The 14679-nt window shown below is 35.7% G+C and overlaps 3 protein-coding genes across 9 annotated transcripts; 1 reads left to right on the top strand and 2 right to left on the bottom strand.

The window, feature by feature from the left end:
- Window positions 1-1705: 1705 nt before the first annotated feature.
- LOC124294526 lies at window positions 1706-4162 on the bottom strand. Of its 2 annotated transcripts, XM_046740051.1 has the most exons (4): window positions 3982-4162; window positions 3089-3320; window positions 2719-2803; window positions 1706-2594 (listed from the first exon to the last, which is right to left on the bottom strand). In XM_046740051.1, the coding sequence occupies exons 2-4, from the start codon at window positions 3241-3243 to the stop codon at window positions 2313-2315; spliced, it is 522 nt and encodes a 173-aa protein (XP_046596007.1). In that variant the 5' UTR covers window positions 3244-3320; window positions 3982-4162; the 3' UTR covers window positions 1706-2312. The 2 variants fall into 2 exon arrangements, with proteins under 2 accessions (XP_046596007.1, XP_046596008.1); XM_046740052.1 differs by lacking the exon at window positions 3982-4162 and having other exon boundaries at window positions 3089-3745.
- Window positions 4163-4414: 252 nt separating this feature from the next.
- On the top strand, window positions 4415-8877 carry LOC107223816 (target of rapamycin complex subunit lst8). 4 transcript variants are annotated; one of them, XM_015663629.2, is made up of 9 exons: window positions 4415-4578; window positions 4834-4998; window positions 5247-5369; window positions 5595-5731; window positions 6179-6240; window positions 6907-7057; window positions 7476-7678; window positions 7846-7988; window positions 8376-8877. In XM_015663629.2, exons 3-9 carry the CDS (start codon window positions 5318-5320, stop codon window positions 8498-8500), a joined length of 873 nt encoding a protein of 290 aa, XP_015519115.1. In that variant the 5' UTR covers window positions 4415-4578; window positions 4834-4998; window positions 5247-5317; the 3' UTR covers window positions 8501-8877. The 4 variants fall into 4 exon arrangements, with proteins under 4 accessions (XP_015519115.1, XP_046596005.1, XP_046596006.1 ...); XM_046740049.1 differs by having other exon boundaries at window positions 5579-5731; XM_046740050.1 differs by having other exon boundaries at window positions 5090-5369.
- A 55-nt stretch (window positions 8878-8932) lies between these two features.
- LOC107223815 (ADP-ribosylation factor-binding protein GGA1) lies at window positions 8933-14529 on the bottom strand. Of its 3 annotated transcripts, XM_015663625.2 has the most exons (11): window positions 14101-14529; window positions 13720-13880; window positions 12671-12904; window positions 12402-12575; window positions 11458-11677; window positions 11000-11350; window positions 10532-10667; window positions 9986-10344; window positions 9703-9869; window positions 9505-9615; window positions 8933-9423 (listed from the first exon to the last, which is right to left on the bottom strand). In XM_015663625.2, the coding sequence occupies exons 1-11, from the start codon at window positions 14135-14137 to the stop codon at window positions 9331-9333; spliced, it is 2043 nt and encodes a 680-aa protein (XP_015519111.1). In that variant the 5' UTR covers window positions 14138-14529; the 3' UTR covers window positions 8933-9330. The 3 variants fall into 3 exon arrangements, with proteins under 3 accessions (XP_015519111.1, XP_046596004.1, XP_015519112.1); XM_046740048.1 differs by lacking the exon at window positions 9505-9615; XM_015663626.2 differs by lacking the exons at window positions 13720-13880; window positions 14101-14529 and adding an exon at window positions 13525-13593.
- Between the last annotated feature and the right edge of the window lie 150 nt (window positions 14530-14679).

Below are 14679 nucleotides of genomic sequence, written 5' to 3'. Positions count from 1 at the left end.
GCACCTTTCGAATTCGCGAAAATTTTCGCCAAAAATACAAAGGGGTTAAACTTCCTTTTTTTTTGACCAAAAAATCTTTCGTCTCAGAATTGATTTGTATGACCCTTTCCCGAACAATTGGACCCAGAGGAACTTGAAAAACGGAGCGAGAGGAGCGTGGGACCAACGGGAGCGAAATGGCGAGCGAAAAATCACCTGCAGAAAAATGTCGAAAACACAGGTTTACGTTTTTTGGCTCTAACTTTTGATGCGTTCATCGCAGCGTATTGGGACTGCGCCCAATCGATTTCTCTCGCAAAATTACGTCGGAATAGTGCCAGAAAAAATTTATTCAAGCATTTTTCAAATTCGCGAAAATTTTCGCCAAAAATACAAAGGAGTTAACCTTCCTATTTTTTTGACCAAAAAATCTTTCGTCTCATAATTGATTTGTATGACCCTTACCCGACTAATTAGACCCTCAGGAACTCAGAAAACCCAGCGAAAAGAGCGTGGGACCAACAGGAGGGAAATGGCGAGCGAAAAAGCACCTGCTGAAAGATGTCGAAAACACACGTTTACGTTTTTTGGCTGTAACTTTTGATGCGTTGATCGCAGCGTATTGGGACTGCGCCCAATCGATTTCTCTCGCAAAATTACGTCGGAATAGTGCCAGAAACAATTTATTCAAGCACCTTTCGAATTCGCGAAAATTTTTGCCAAAAATACAAAGGGGTTAAACTTCCTTTTTTTTTGACCAAAAAATCTTTCGTCTCAGAATTGATTTGTATGACCCTTTCCCGAAGAATTGGACCCAGAGGAACTTGAAAAACGGAGCGAGAGGAGCGTGGGACCAACGGGAGCGAAATGGCGAGCGAAAAATCACCTGCAGAAAAATGTCGAAAACACAGGTTTACGTTTTTTGGCTCTAACTTTTGATGCGTTCATCGCAGCGTATTGGGACTGCGCCCAATCGATTTCTCTCGCAAAATTACGTCGGAATAGTGCCAGAAAAAATTTATTCAAGCATTTTTCAAATTCGCGAAAATTTTCGCCAAAAATACAAAGGGGTTAACCTTCCTATTTTTTTGACCAAAAAATCTTTCGTCTCATAATTGATTTGTATGACCCTTACCCGACTAATTAGACCCTCAGGAACTCAGAAAACCCAGCGAAAAGAGCGTGGGACCAACAGGAGGGAAATGGCGAGCGAAAAAGCACCTGCTGAAAGATGTCGAAAACACAGGTTTACGTTTTTTGGCTGTACTTTTTGATGCGTTCATCGCAGCGTATTTGGACTGCGCCCAATCGATTTCTCTCGCAAAATCACGTCGCAATAGTGCCAGAAACAATTTATTCAAGCACCTTTCGAATTCGCGAAAATTTTCGCCAAAAATACAAAGGGGTTAACCTTCCTTTTTTTTCGACCAAAAAATCTTTCGTCATAGAATTGATTTGTATTGCCCTTACCCGACTAATTAGACCCTCAGGAACTCAGAAAACCCAGCGAAAAGAGCGTGGGACCAACAGGAGGGAAATGGCGAGCGAAAAATCACCTGCTGAAAAATGTCGAAAACACAGGTTTACGTTTTTTGGCTGTAACTTTTGATGCTTTCATCGCAGCGTATTGGGACTGCGCCCAATCGACTTTGGTCGCAAAACTACGTCGGATTATTGCATGAAAGAATTTATTGCGGCACTTATCAGAATCGCGAAAATTAACACAAATAACACAAGATTGTTTAGAAATTTATTATCAAGTGTCCCGGATTATAATTGCTCATATCTGTCCACTTCATTACATATTAATGGCAGTGCCCGTGTTGATTGTAAGGAATTTCGAGTTTGAGAACATGTATTCCCGACAAAGTCGATACTATTTTATCGGGAATTTCAGCACTTTTCCGATAACCCCTAATAATAGTATTACCCAGAGGATACAATTGTGTAATAATACTATCTATAGGATAACAGAAACTATCGACCGATATCACCTAAAGATGGATTTTCCGAATCCTTAATAATCAAATTCTCATCAATTATCTACGATATCTCTGTCAAAATAATACAGACGAAAGGTTGTAAGACCTTTCGGAAGCTTCAAGAGAGATCTGCTTCCAAAAATCCATTGGTCTTTTCTGAGACAGGATTCTGATCTATCAAAATATTTCTATAGATTTCCGCAAATAGAATTCACAAATTTTGCAGTCTTATGTAGAAGAAGAATTACACGAAGTGAAGTAGAGACATTGTTAGAATGTTAAAGAGTTACATTATATATGTATGTTAAAATTACAAGGAACTTGTTAGAAATTGATGTAATTGCTTCGTAATCATCCAAGAAATATCCATCGTTGATGAGTTATTGGAAGGGCATCGGGTTCCGGTGGTGGGCTGGTTGTTCGTTTTGGCGAAATATACATAGGTCCGTTAAATTCCAAGCGATACTCTTCCTGCGAAGATCGCCATCCAACAATGCCTGTACTCGTCTTTGGAATTGGTGGCGAGGCAGCCAACTTATGTCTAAAACGTTTAGTTATTGATGCATCATTTTTTTTGCGTTTTACGAATGTATCCTCTGGAAGTCCGGCCTTCACAGCTTCCTCGGCAAGTATCTGCGGGGTATGAGGAAAATATTTGTAGCATATGCACATTATGTATTATCTTACCGAGTTCGACCTTTAGTACATACTATTTTGTTCACAATTATACTGTAAGTAACAATAATTCAATAATCACCCGTTGAAAATTGTTCCCACTCAAATAGTCATATTTTTTATTCCAACTGATTTGTGATTTGCGTTCTTGACGGATCACTTCCTTTCTGTCAAAAGTAATAAATTTATGTGCATAATGTGACAAAATATTTTTTTTTGTGGTTTTTAATTGAGTCTAAAATCAATTAATAATATTACAAAATGCAAGTTATCATATTAGTTGCCTTTCTTTTTATGCATATGAATGTAATGATTTTTTGAAAAAAAACATCCAACAGTAGATTCAGTCAAGTAATCTAGAAATTAAGCGGGTATACAAATTTGTCATAAAAATTTTTTAATAATTTTGTACAATATAGGTTCAAAAGCGACGGTGGGAGTTAATTTCTTACTGTATTCCATCTTGTACAATGGGTCTTCTAGACGAATCACCCGTATCTCGAACGTACAAAATTTTAACATCGTTCTTTTTGTCATTTTTAGTAGCCGGTTTTGAGTGAGCTTCGTTTTTTTGTTCTTTATCGTTTGTCACGGGAGACTTGCTCATTTCGTAGGCAAATATCGTGTTTTATTGTAAAAACTTGATTCGAGCACCGTGTTGATTGCGGATGAACATGATTCGACCTAAACAGTAATTGTTTGATCAATGTCTGTTCGTGACGCGTGTCAGGTACAGCGCTGAATGACTTGTGCTCGTAACCTTGAAGTATCAAGTTTACGCACATGAGGCGCGATTAAATGTGAAATTACGAATTCTCGTAATACAAAATATTCAAGAAAGAAATACTGGGAATGCTGTGCCGGACAGGCAATCGAAATTGAATTAATTTCTTCGAAAAGCCGAGTTATTCAATGACTAGCGAGTAAAACTTTCGAATTTAACAATTCAAGGATTTGACTGTGTCGACTGCGAAAGGCCAAGCCGGGGAGAAGATGTTCAAATTGCCAAACTCTAAGTTGCCTAAGGTACGCGCACTTTGTCGACTTTAATTAAGAAACGAAATTTATTAAAAAGAAAAATGTATTTACGTGGAATTTACTCTAACTAAATTAGTGAAATCCGAAATTATCACGATTCCACATGCGTTGCACAATATCGAAGCATGAGTTTTATTGAAAATAAGTTAAATTTACGCAGGAGTAAAATTGTCATTTGAAAAACTACATTTGCGCATTTGCTGAAAATAATAATAAAAGTGACACGCAACGCACAGAAACAAAAATACGCATCACTGAAATCCGAAGTTACACAAAACAATGATAAAACTCAGGACACGAAATTCACCTGCAACGTTCGCAGGATGTTTTTGTTTCAGTAACTCGGTTTTTCTTCAGGCTACACGCTGCTCCTCGTGTATTATTCACAGATGGTATGGTGGAAATACACGGATCAAACAACGTGACACAACCTGAACAACGCGGTTTGAATGTTGAACTGATACCGAAAACACGTAAGTTCGCTCCGACTGCTCGGAAACAACTGATGCCGCACGGCGTTTAGAAGACATATAAATCAGTTCTCTAAAGGATGGAAAATAGTAATTCTCCCGCCCTCTCTGCGGCTCTTCCCTAGGAGTGGGGATAGATGCACGCACCTGTCTAGCTGTTCTTCCCCTCTCGTAGCTCCCACCCCATGCGTAAAGAGACAGAGAGGGCGGGAGAATTATTACCTTTTGTTCTTTGGAGAACCGATAAAAATCCGTTCACGGGACGCTTATGCTGTTGCTTACGCTTTATTTCTTGTTCTGGGTGCCAAAAATGGTCCCACACTCACGCGCAAGTGTGACGGCGAAGATGGCAAAGTCGAATTAGCTTACCAAATCTGCTCCTCTTGCAATAAATTATAAACATAACGGGACAAACGCTCTTTTATTCATTCACGGTATGTTAAAAGTTGATATGAATAAATATTCAAAATGTCGTTTCATCTATGCTTGAGGGAGTATGAGATTCTATCGGTAAAGCAAGTACTAGAATTGCTGGTAGTGTAGAGTATTTCAGAATAGGGACAGCCTAAAAGGCGGATTTTACGTCTACATACCAATTATATATTTAAATCACATTATATGAACTTGATTCAATATCGCTTTGTAAGTTAAAAATTTTAGAACGAAATTTAGAAAGATTTTCTTTGCAGGTTAGGAGAATCTAGGAGGATTTGAAAGTTACCCTAGGAAATTTGTGCGACAAGTATCTGGCAACACTGTGCATTTAACTGGCTGGCTCAGAGCAATTTTCAGGAACTGTCTCACCGATCTTATTATTGATACGTATCAACTAAAATTGAAAGTTTTTTGAAATAGTAAGCGATTGAGCCTCAAAAAGAAATCAATTGATCAATGTAGACATGTTAATTTTAGGTTCCGATTTTATTGTAAATTTCTTGCCTTCAGGTATAACCTGCAAACACTGTATACAAACAAATAATTATGCCCACAACATGATATTTTAAACAAAAAAAACAATCAACCAGGCATAATTCAACTTAAAATTCACTGTGTGCTTTGAATATTCGATTCAAATCAATAAGCCTCGCATTCTCATTGAAAGATGACAGGTGATGGGCCTCCAAATGAACAAGTAATATTCGTAACTGGAGGGTACGATCACACAATAAAAATATGGCAAGCACACACTGGAATTTGTCAACGGACGGCTCAACACACGGACTCTGTATCCTTAATACAATTTATACTTCGAAAAGATTGTAGAATAGTTTCGATAGTGATAATCTGAGCCCCTTGTGGAGAGGTATATCATTTGGCAGAGTATAGAGTGTTACTTACACGTGATAACGAGTAGCCAATGAATTTACGTTCATACTTTAGTTAATATTATTGCAATGAATAAAGTTCTCTATTTTTATCCTCATAAATCTTTAGCAAGTTAATGCTTTAGATATTACGCCGGATAAGCAGCTTGTTGCTGCTGCTGGATATCAACATATTCGTATGTATGATTTGGGATCGAGTAATCCAAATCCTGTTATCAATTACGATGGCGTTGCTAAGAACGTTACTGGGCTTGGTTTTCAGGTAATAAATGTTTCATTTTACAATTAAAAAGTAACATTTGAGCTCAACAAATCATTAAACCATCGATTTATAACTGTGTAATTCAACACGGCTGAAGCTTACAGCTAAACGTTCCAAGGTTCATTCATTCGAATAAGGGAGAAATCAAAAAGAAAAATATTGTGAAATGCCTTGAACCCCCATGCTTTTATAGATTGATAAGGAAACTGAACTGCATTTTTCTATTTCCATAAAATTTAACACGATTGGCTGCTAACTCTGGCTGCTAGCTTCAGCTTCATTGTAATTCATTCTAATATGTGAAATAATTATTAAATATGTGATGGATATAATGAATACGATTGGTAGTCCATGTGAGTTTTTCACATGTTTTACAATAAAAATATTCAGCAATCTCAACGCTTCATCAGTTATGTTGTTTCACATGGATCTGAAATTTATTTATAGGAAGACGGGAAGTGGATGTATACAGGGGGCGAAGATTGTTCAGCAAGGATCTGGGATCTTAGGTAAGATTCGAGCAGTTTTATCACAAAGCCTGCACATCAATATATTAAAAGTTCGTTCCAAAAGAATCATTAACTAAGTTGATGTTTAACGAAGTTAGAAATAGACAATAAGAAAGTCTTCAATACAGTGACAACTTTATACACCAAACATCGACATACTTATATATTAAAAAGCACCAAAGATTTGCACAGTCCTAAAACAAAAAATATTAAGTGGTTTCAAGTTTCAGAGATGTCCAACCTCTATGAAAAACTACAATACAAACGATTAAATGATATATCATAGTTTTATTACATACAGAGTGAATTGCCTTATGTACTGAAAATGGGAAGAGCTTAGTAACCCAGAAGTCCGTTCATAAAACCAATCAAAGAATCTATGGGATCCCTGTAAACCAATACCAGTCTGATGTATTTACCTTTACTGTCGATGGATGTACAATACTACGAATATGTGTGTAACTTTGCATCAACTAAACTCCTCCCTTTCTCGACACATGATGTGACTCACCCTGTATATTTAATAATACGATGATAATTTTTATTTCAACTTCATGATTTGCTTGGTATCAATTCAATTCGCATAACATCGACATCAATTATCTAATTAGGATTAAAATTCTGATCAACTATAATCATTATTATATTCATGTTTATTGCTTCTAGATCACGAGATCTGCAGTGCCAAAGAATCTTTCAAGTTTCAGCCCCAGTGAACTGTGTATGTCTGCACCCAAATCAAGCTGAATTAATAGTTGGTGATCAAAGTGGTGTTATTCACTTGTGGGACCTTCGATCTGACCATAACGAACAATTGGTAATCTATACTACCCCAAAATCGATTTTATGTATATCTGTGACGTGGCTTTATATCGTAATTCCCATTAAATCCATTGCAAACGACAGATTTTCAAACCATGACGTATTGACAAATTAAATCATAGTTGTTCAGAAAATAAACTAATTGACATTGATTACATAGGATAAGCTGAATATGAATGATTTTTGGCATACAAATAGTTTTTATAAAGTTGAAAATGTATACTTCGAAATTTTTGGAACATGTCTAAACAGGGAAAGAATTTTGTGTACTTTTTACACATAGCTCCATCGTTATATAACCTGAAGTCGACTCAATTATGATTTTGGGGCGAGAAATTCGGATCGTAATATATTCAAAAGACAATAGTAATCTGTTATGAATTGCCCTGTTCAAAAAAATTTAACATCTTCAGATACCAGAAGCAGAGGCGTCTATACAGGACATAGCCATAGATCCGGAAGGTACTCATATGGCTGCTGTAAATAATAAGGGAAGTTGTTACATATGGGCGTTGTCTGGTGGTGTAGGCAAAGAACCTACTAAATTGAGTCCCAGAAAAAAGCTTGAAACCCACAAACGTTATGCACTCAGATGTCAGTTTAGTCCGGACTCTTCGTAAGTATATTTCTTCATTACCGCGTTGCTGAAACTACAATGAAGTAAATACCACCCCACAGATAATCTGCAATTAATAATAGTGTTCACTAGTGTTTTACGGTAACTGTTTATCATGACTAACCTTGTATTTGACATGTAATAAAATTTAAACAATTGATTTATAGGCTTTTGGTAACAACATCTGCCGATCAGACAGCAAGAGTATGGGAAACGACCGATTTTACAGAAACGCAAATTTTGAAGCATGAGGCGAAAAGATGGGTGTGGGATGCTGCATTCAGCGCAGATTCTCAGTATATATTTACAGGTATGACTAAAATACTAAACAAAGTTAAGGATCTTAACAATAATCGAAGAAGCTGGTATATGAACGATGATATTAAACCAACTTGTGGAATTGGTTCTCTTTGTGTTCGTTACAAATTATACAAGATTCATTTTATGACAAGTTTCTTATTTGCAGTTAGGTCTCATCAATTTTACCATTCATTAAGCACTTACAAGTTACTAAAAAAACACATAATTTGAAATACAAATAACGCAGTTATTACCAGAACTTTTCAAGCTCCAAATTATAGTTTATTTCTTTAGCCACATGGACACGACTGAATAATATTTTCCTGCATTTTTCGCAGAAAGCTTTTAAAGATAACGATTAGAAATGTTAGATACTGATTGGTATTTGCTTGCACAGCTTCTTCAGATGGCGTTGCAAGATTGTGGAATGTTGCAACTGGAGTTGTCGAGCGAGAATACCAAGGCCACCAAAAAGCTATCACAGCACTAGCTTTCAGAGATGAGGTTCGCGTTTCGTCTTGAGTTATTTAACATATTGTACAATACATTAAGCTCTTTGTTATTGTAACCATATTGAAATACCTATAAATGTAGGACTTACCACTGCTAGTTCTAAGTATTTCATTAGGTAACTGTCAATGCCAGTCCTACTTTTTGTATATACAAGAAGCGATACGTGTTGGATTTACGCTTTACATATATTCTTATGAAATACGTGCTTTGAATAACTCTAATATTTTTTTATTTCATTAGCAACAACCTTCTCAAGTACTGAAAGATGATCAATATGAGTAAATATTACTATGAAAATGAGCAAAAAAAAAAAGCATAAAACAGTATCCTATGACGTTAGAGATTTGCATATAATAGGTATATCACACCTTTCAAAACGCTAAAAACAATTTACTGCCTTCAATTTTTGGAGTTGCTTGTCCATTCTTTTTATTCTTGCGCAAAAACAAATATTACATGAGCAACGTAATATGTCATTTCCACCAAGCAGTAAGTCAATTAATAACCACTCTTAAAATAGGGTTTACAGTATTATCAATAGATATATAATATACTACATATACACATGTATATATCACGGTTTTAAGTTTAATGTACAATTTTAACTCAAGATCTCTGGTACGCAATTGTGAATTCGCAGTTACTCTGACTCAAGATAAAATATGTATAATTTGCAGTTATGCATAGCAAACAAGAAGTACGAAGATTTGCGAGACTTATCTATTACTAATTCATAGACCTTGGTCAAAGTCTCTATACTGTAAGTTTCATACCATTATACTTGACTCTCTAGGGCCAATTAGCTAATTCGAACAGGGTCAACCTTTCTTAAGTAAATCTTATGCAATTGGTAATTTATCCACCTCCCCCATCTCTGTCACCGTCTCATCTTCCATTGTATAACTGAGCATGAACTTCAAGGAGACAGAAATCTGAAATAATACATTTTGCATAAGCCAGAATGTGTACCAAAAAAAAATCCAAGATCTTAATGAACCAAATTCTTGCGATACCTTGTTTGGATTTGCAATAAGCATGATCTGCGTTATCGCTGATGGTGGTAAGAATGGGTTATGTGCAGGCAAGTTTGTTCCCGATGGTGGTTGAAGTCTACATTTACATGTCTGTTGAAGAATGTTAAAACTCCCAATGAATAATTCGTGTATGTACGTGTTTGGCATATATTGTAAGATAATCATTCGATACCTTACCTTAGGAACAACAGCTTGGAATAAGTAATTGGTAAGTGGGTTCGAATTCTTGCTCATTGTCGTAACAACAATAACTGATACGTCAGGTCGCGGGCTATCTCTAGCAAAATGTAAAACCACCGATATTGCATTTTTCTCATCAATCACCATTAGTGGAGGAATTGTCCCTGTGTAAAAATAATAAGAGGACTGAGACCTATCTTGGTACAAATTTTCTTCAGCCATAATTCAGTTCTCTCAAGTTTCAGTTTAACTGCTACATATTTATATGAGTGTAAATTACCTGGCTTGATAGTTTCGAGTGTAACATTTATATCAGTCAAAGGTTTTATTTCTGGCTCTGTAGAGACAGGCGTCGTTTTGACCTCTTTTGTTGTTACAGAATCTGCATGTTTCACTTCCACGCTTACTGGTTGGGTGATGTCACTAATATCGACAAGTGAGTCATCACCATTTGGCAATCTTTGTAGACTACTATGAGACTGATCCTTCATTACCAATTCTGGTTTGAGTCTGGAGCCTTTCATGAGATCAACCAAATTAGAATCCTCAGATGTTAAACTCACTGTCGACGGACCGTTGAGGTTTGGTTCAATTGGAGGCTTTGCCATACTATTCATCGGCACCTTTGCAGGTGGTTTACTGCAAAAGTGATTGAAACACTAGAATATATTGCACAAGGCGTACAATTAATGAACACGGATTAATCAGTAGACTATATTATTAACATTTTTATCTCGTTTTTGATTTACAGCATGCATGATAGGTATTACATATTGGAATGATGAAGGTGATGCTGATAAAAATGACTGAAAACTACGACACCAACCTGATATTGTTAAACTGAGTACGAGCAGCAGAAAATGACGTGAGATTTTGTTTTAGTAGAGACTCCCCTAGGGCATCTAAATCTTCAAGTGCTTTAGATTTGCTATCTACTTTCTCAGTGTTGGTACAGTCTTGCGCTATTGTAATTAAAAGAAAATTTATTAAATTTGCATAGCCTTTTACACGTTTTTAATATATCAATCATATATAGTTATTCTTTGGTAGGAATTAGATATCTGGACGTAACTGAAATGGCAAATAATGAGTAATGCTTAAACAACCGTTATTACAATATTTAAATCGGATTTCGCAATAGCAAGTTTTACAATTGCCCATATGTTAGGATGTGTGGTATTTCATATGAATTCATAAATCAATTCCATCAGTTTGTAAAGCCGATGAGAAACTGAACATGGAAAGGCGAGTTATGTAGCATGGAATGTTCCTCCGTAACATGATTGAGCCTTACCTTTAACGACTAGAGGGGAAATGCTGACTGGTTGCATAATGCTAGCATCTGATAATAATGAAGGCGTATTTTGGGTTGTTGCTGTTGTTGTCGTTGCTTCCAGCGAGCTAAAAATGTCACCCAACATCTCCAGGTCTGTTTGGGAGTTCTTTGAATCAGATTCATTCGCCTTATTAACCGGTAATGTTACTGGTGCTGATAGATCTAGTTCATTGGAAGCAGAGAGATCTAATAGTGATGATCCATTGGTGGCATTGCTTTTCGTTTTTCCTGGTTGTTGACCAAGAACAATTACCGCTATATATTTATCGAACACTTGACCTAGCTCATCATTTGCAGCAAGGACTTCGTCTGTAAAATCAGTAAAATGTCTATATGTAAAATTTAGTTGATAATCTAATAAACTTGGTCTAAAGTCAAGTTGATGTTTCTTGGTGAATAGCAGGATAGATACTAACTAAGCATTTCCTGATTATCTTGGGATTCATTAGCTAATCTAAAGACGTTTGGCCTCAACCGTTCGCAAGCCTGATAAAGTTCTTTCATTAATTCGAGATCGTCCGCACTAGCTTGACTCTTGTTGAAAGAGTCTAACATCTCAGACAATAGCCTCACATTGTTGTGAACCGATTCTAACTCCATGATCCGGCGTGAGTTTTGTTGCACTCTTCTTTCATCCTGAAGTGATAAAATCAACTTATACAATTTTTAAGTTAAAAACACAGGTCAACTAAAAAAACTTTTCGTTTCAGTTTCTATTGTCATAAATAAATTTCGAACTGTACAGTGAATAATAACCGAAACTTTTAATTATTACTTATAAAGTTTGTTTTGGTCTTTTTTATATTGACAAATAAGTCTTTTCAGTTTTTGCTTCATTATTAATATGAGTGCCTACTCAGAAGAACACAGAAAACGTATTCACCAAGGTGTGATGAACTTTATCGTTACTAACATTATCAAGGGTAGTACAATGAGAGCATGATGGGAAATTACGTTTGGGGTTTGATAGGAAAAAGTCCATACGAAAATGTAAGAAGTACGAAGAATATTCATTTTTAAACTTTGATTACCAATTCTTCTACATTTGTAGTTGAGAATTAATTATTATTTTAGAATAAAAGTGATTTAAATGCAGAACTGAAGTTTGGTTAATTATTTTTTTCAATAAATGTTTGAGAAAATAGGTAATTTTTCGGAAAATCCCAAATATTGTTTTGGTTTCTACAAAAACAAACTTTATCTAATAAAACGAGTTTCTTATTTATTAGTTACATAGAAGATATCAAAATTTGACATCCAGAACCCAGACTTAAAATTCATGTTGACCGGTGTAATCCATGCTTAATGTAATATTATGAGCAACCTATTGGCAACCTATGAACAAAACAATAATTCTTACCTCTTTGACCATAGTTTTGATTAGTCTATTAGCTGCTAGTAAATCATCAGGATTTTTACTCTGTAACAATTTTTGCAACAGCTTCGACTTCTCATCATCTTCGAATATTGGGTGCTTGGATTTTGAAGACTTACTCGAGTCTTCTGAATCAACTGAAAGCGCTGCAATATCCTCCTGTTGAAAAGCAAAACAAGATTTTATACGACTAATCTTTAATTTACAGTCGGTGGGCTGATTTAACTGCAATAGCTTCTCTTTTAAGCAATAACCTTCACTACGCCTTGCTTTTTAAGCATATCATATGCTTCCTTGATTTTGACCTCGCCAGGATACTGTTGGGTCCAAGTACAAAGAAGCTTCAATACCATTTGTTGTACAGTAGCGGGTGTCCGGCTCCCTAAATATTTTGGAGATACGAGCTTGATCATTTCATTAAGGAACCGAAATTTGCCAACCTCCGCATGAAACGATGATCCACACCGCTTCATGCAAGCATCCAATAGCTGAAAATATATTTAATATAGAACACTAAAGTATTGAAGATAAAAAAAATTTGATATAGATAATTTAAAACCACTTCATAATTATAACACTATCAAAGTTTGATCAAATATTAAGCCTTGTATATTCAAAATATTTGAAGAGCAGTATCAATTAAATATTTGTAAACATAATAGAAGTAACAGTGCCCTAATTCTAATAGTGAAAAGTAGTAACTAAGCCTAATAACCAAATTTGCAGATATTCTACCATATTCAACATGAATACATGGTAATTCAAAACCCGTTGGGTAATTGACTTTAAATTTGGAATTAATATTTTGAATTTTGTTCCTTGATATATCGTGAATCTGTTTTAATTTAGAAGACAATTTTCTTTTATGCATTTGGTAATCTTGATCAAGAAATCAACATTTAATTATTTATGGCAAAGCACTTAATCTTTATTGGTTTAAAATTTTTTCTAGTGAGATTTCAAATGTTTTTTCATAAAGAACAATTACAAGCTTGTGTTGAAAAGTGAATTTTTAGGTGTGACTCTTAAAATGAAAAGCAATTTTGCAAGTGAGCTATTTTTTCACACTTCCGTAGACAATTTTCAAAGTATATAACTAATTTTATACCATCATATTTATCCCAAGTTTAATAAGGAACTACATGTCACCCAAAGAAAATTCACCACAATTCTGGTAGGGTGAAGATAATGTATCAAGATAATGAAAAAGCTAAGATGACTGTGAGTGCTTATCGTCATCAGCTCAAAACAGCTGATTCACTGCAAACTGATGAATGGAAGTGCAATTAATTTAACAACATACCGCGAGAGCTTGCAGAGCCTCCCATTCTGTAGGCGACTGAATGTGCGTTGCCAATAACTTGCTGGCGATGTGCGCACCTTCAGATTCTTTGCCTAGCATAACACAGAAAGCCTCGATAGCTGCAACATCTGTGAATTGATTCTGCGGATTGGTAACCCTCTCTGTAATTCGGAAAATAAAATGATTTGGTCGTTGCGTAAATAATTACCAAGTATTTAAAATGCGACGTTGTAAACGTGGACTAGGTCGGTGCACGTCAGAAATATCGGTTATTATTTTTTTTTCGTAATGAAATGGTATGAGGAACGTGAGTAGGTCGAATATTCGTGAGTTACGTTTGTTTTGAATCGAGCGATGAATTATTATACGTGTAAAACTTACGTATTAAAGCCTCGAGGCTCGTAGTAACCACATCCATGTTCGCAATTTATTTATTCACCGACACTATTCAATCATGTGAATTTTGCAGTGACAGATTAAATACCGCGAAAGGCGGCGTTATTTAAAACATTTTAATTCGAAATTGAAACGGGTTTAGTTACACCATTTTTTATAACAGTTTAAATCTTAAATACGGTGCTTTACGATTTTAACACCCAGTTATCATTTCGTAGGTGTTCACCGCGAAACGAATTATTCAGCACTTATGATCAATTCACAAGGTTACCAAATATTACGAATAATAGGTATTCGTTATGTATGCATACCCAATTGACTCTTTGGCGGAATAAACATGGAACAGTTTCCAGAAACACATTTTATTATTATTTTTATCTTCTATTTTCGATGACTTATCGCGGCCCGACTATAACCTTCGAATACAAATCACATGTAGAAATCATTCCCAATGAAATAGCATCACAGCTTACAACTTCCGGTTAATGGGACGCAAAAGGATAAACCAGCCCCCTGACCAGCCCCCGGACACTCCACACTGCACGTATACTAAAAAATTGTACG

The sequence above is a fragment of the Neodiprion lecontei genome, chromosome 5, assembly GCF_021901455.1.
Source record: "Neodiprion lecontei isolate iyNeoLeco1 chromosome 5, iyNeoLeco1.1, whole genome shotgun sequence".
NCBI lineage: Eukaryota > Metazoa > Arthropoda > Insecta > Hymenoptera > Diprionidae > Neodiprion > Neodiprion lecontei.
This window is presented reverse-complemented; position numbering and strand designations above follow the sequence as displayed.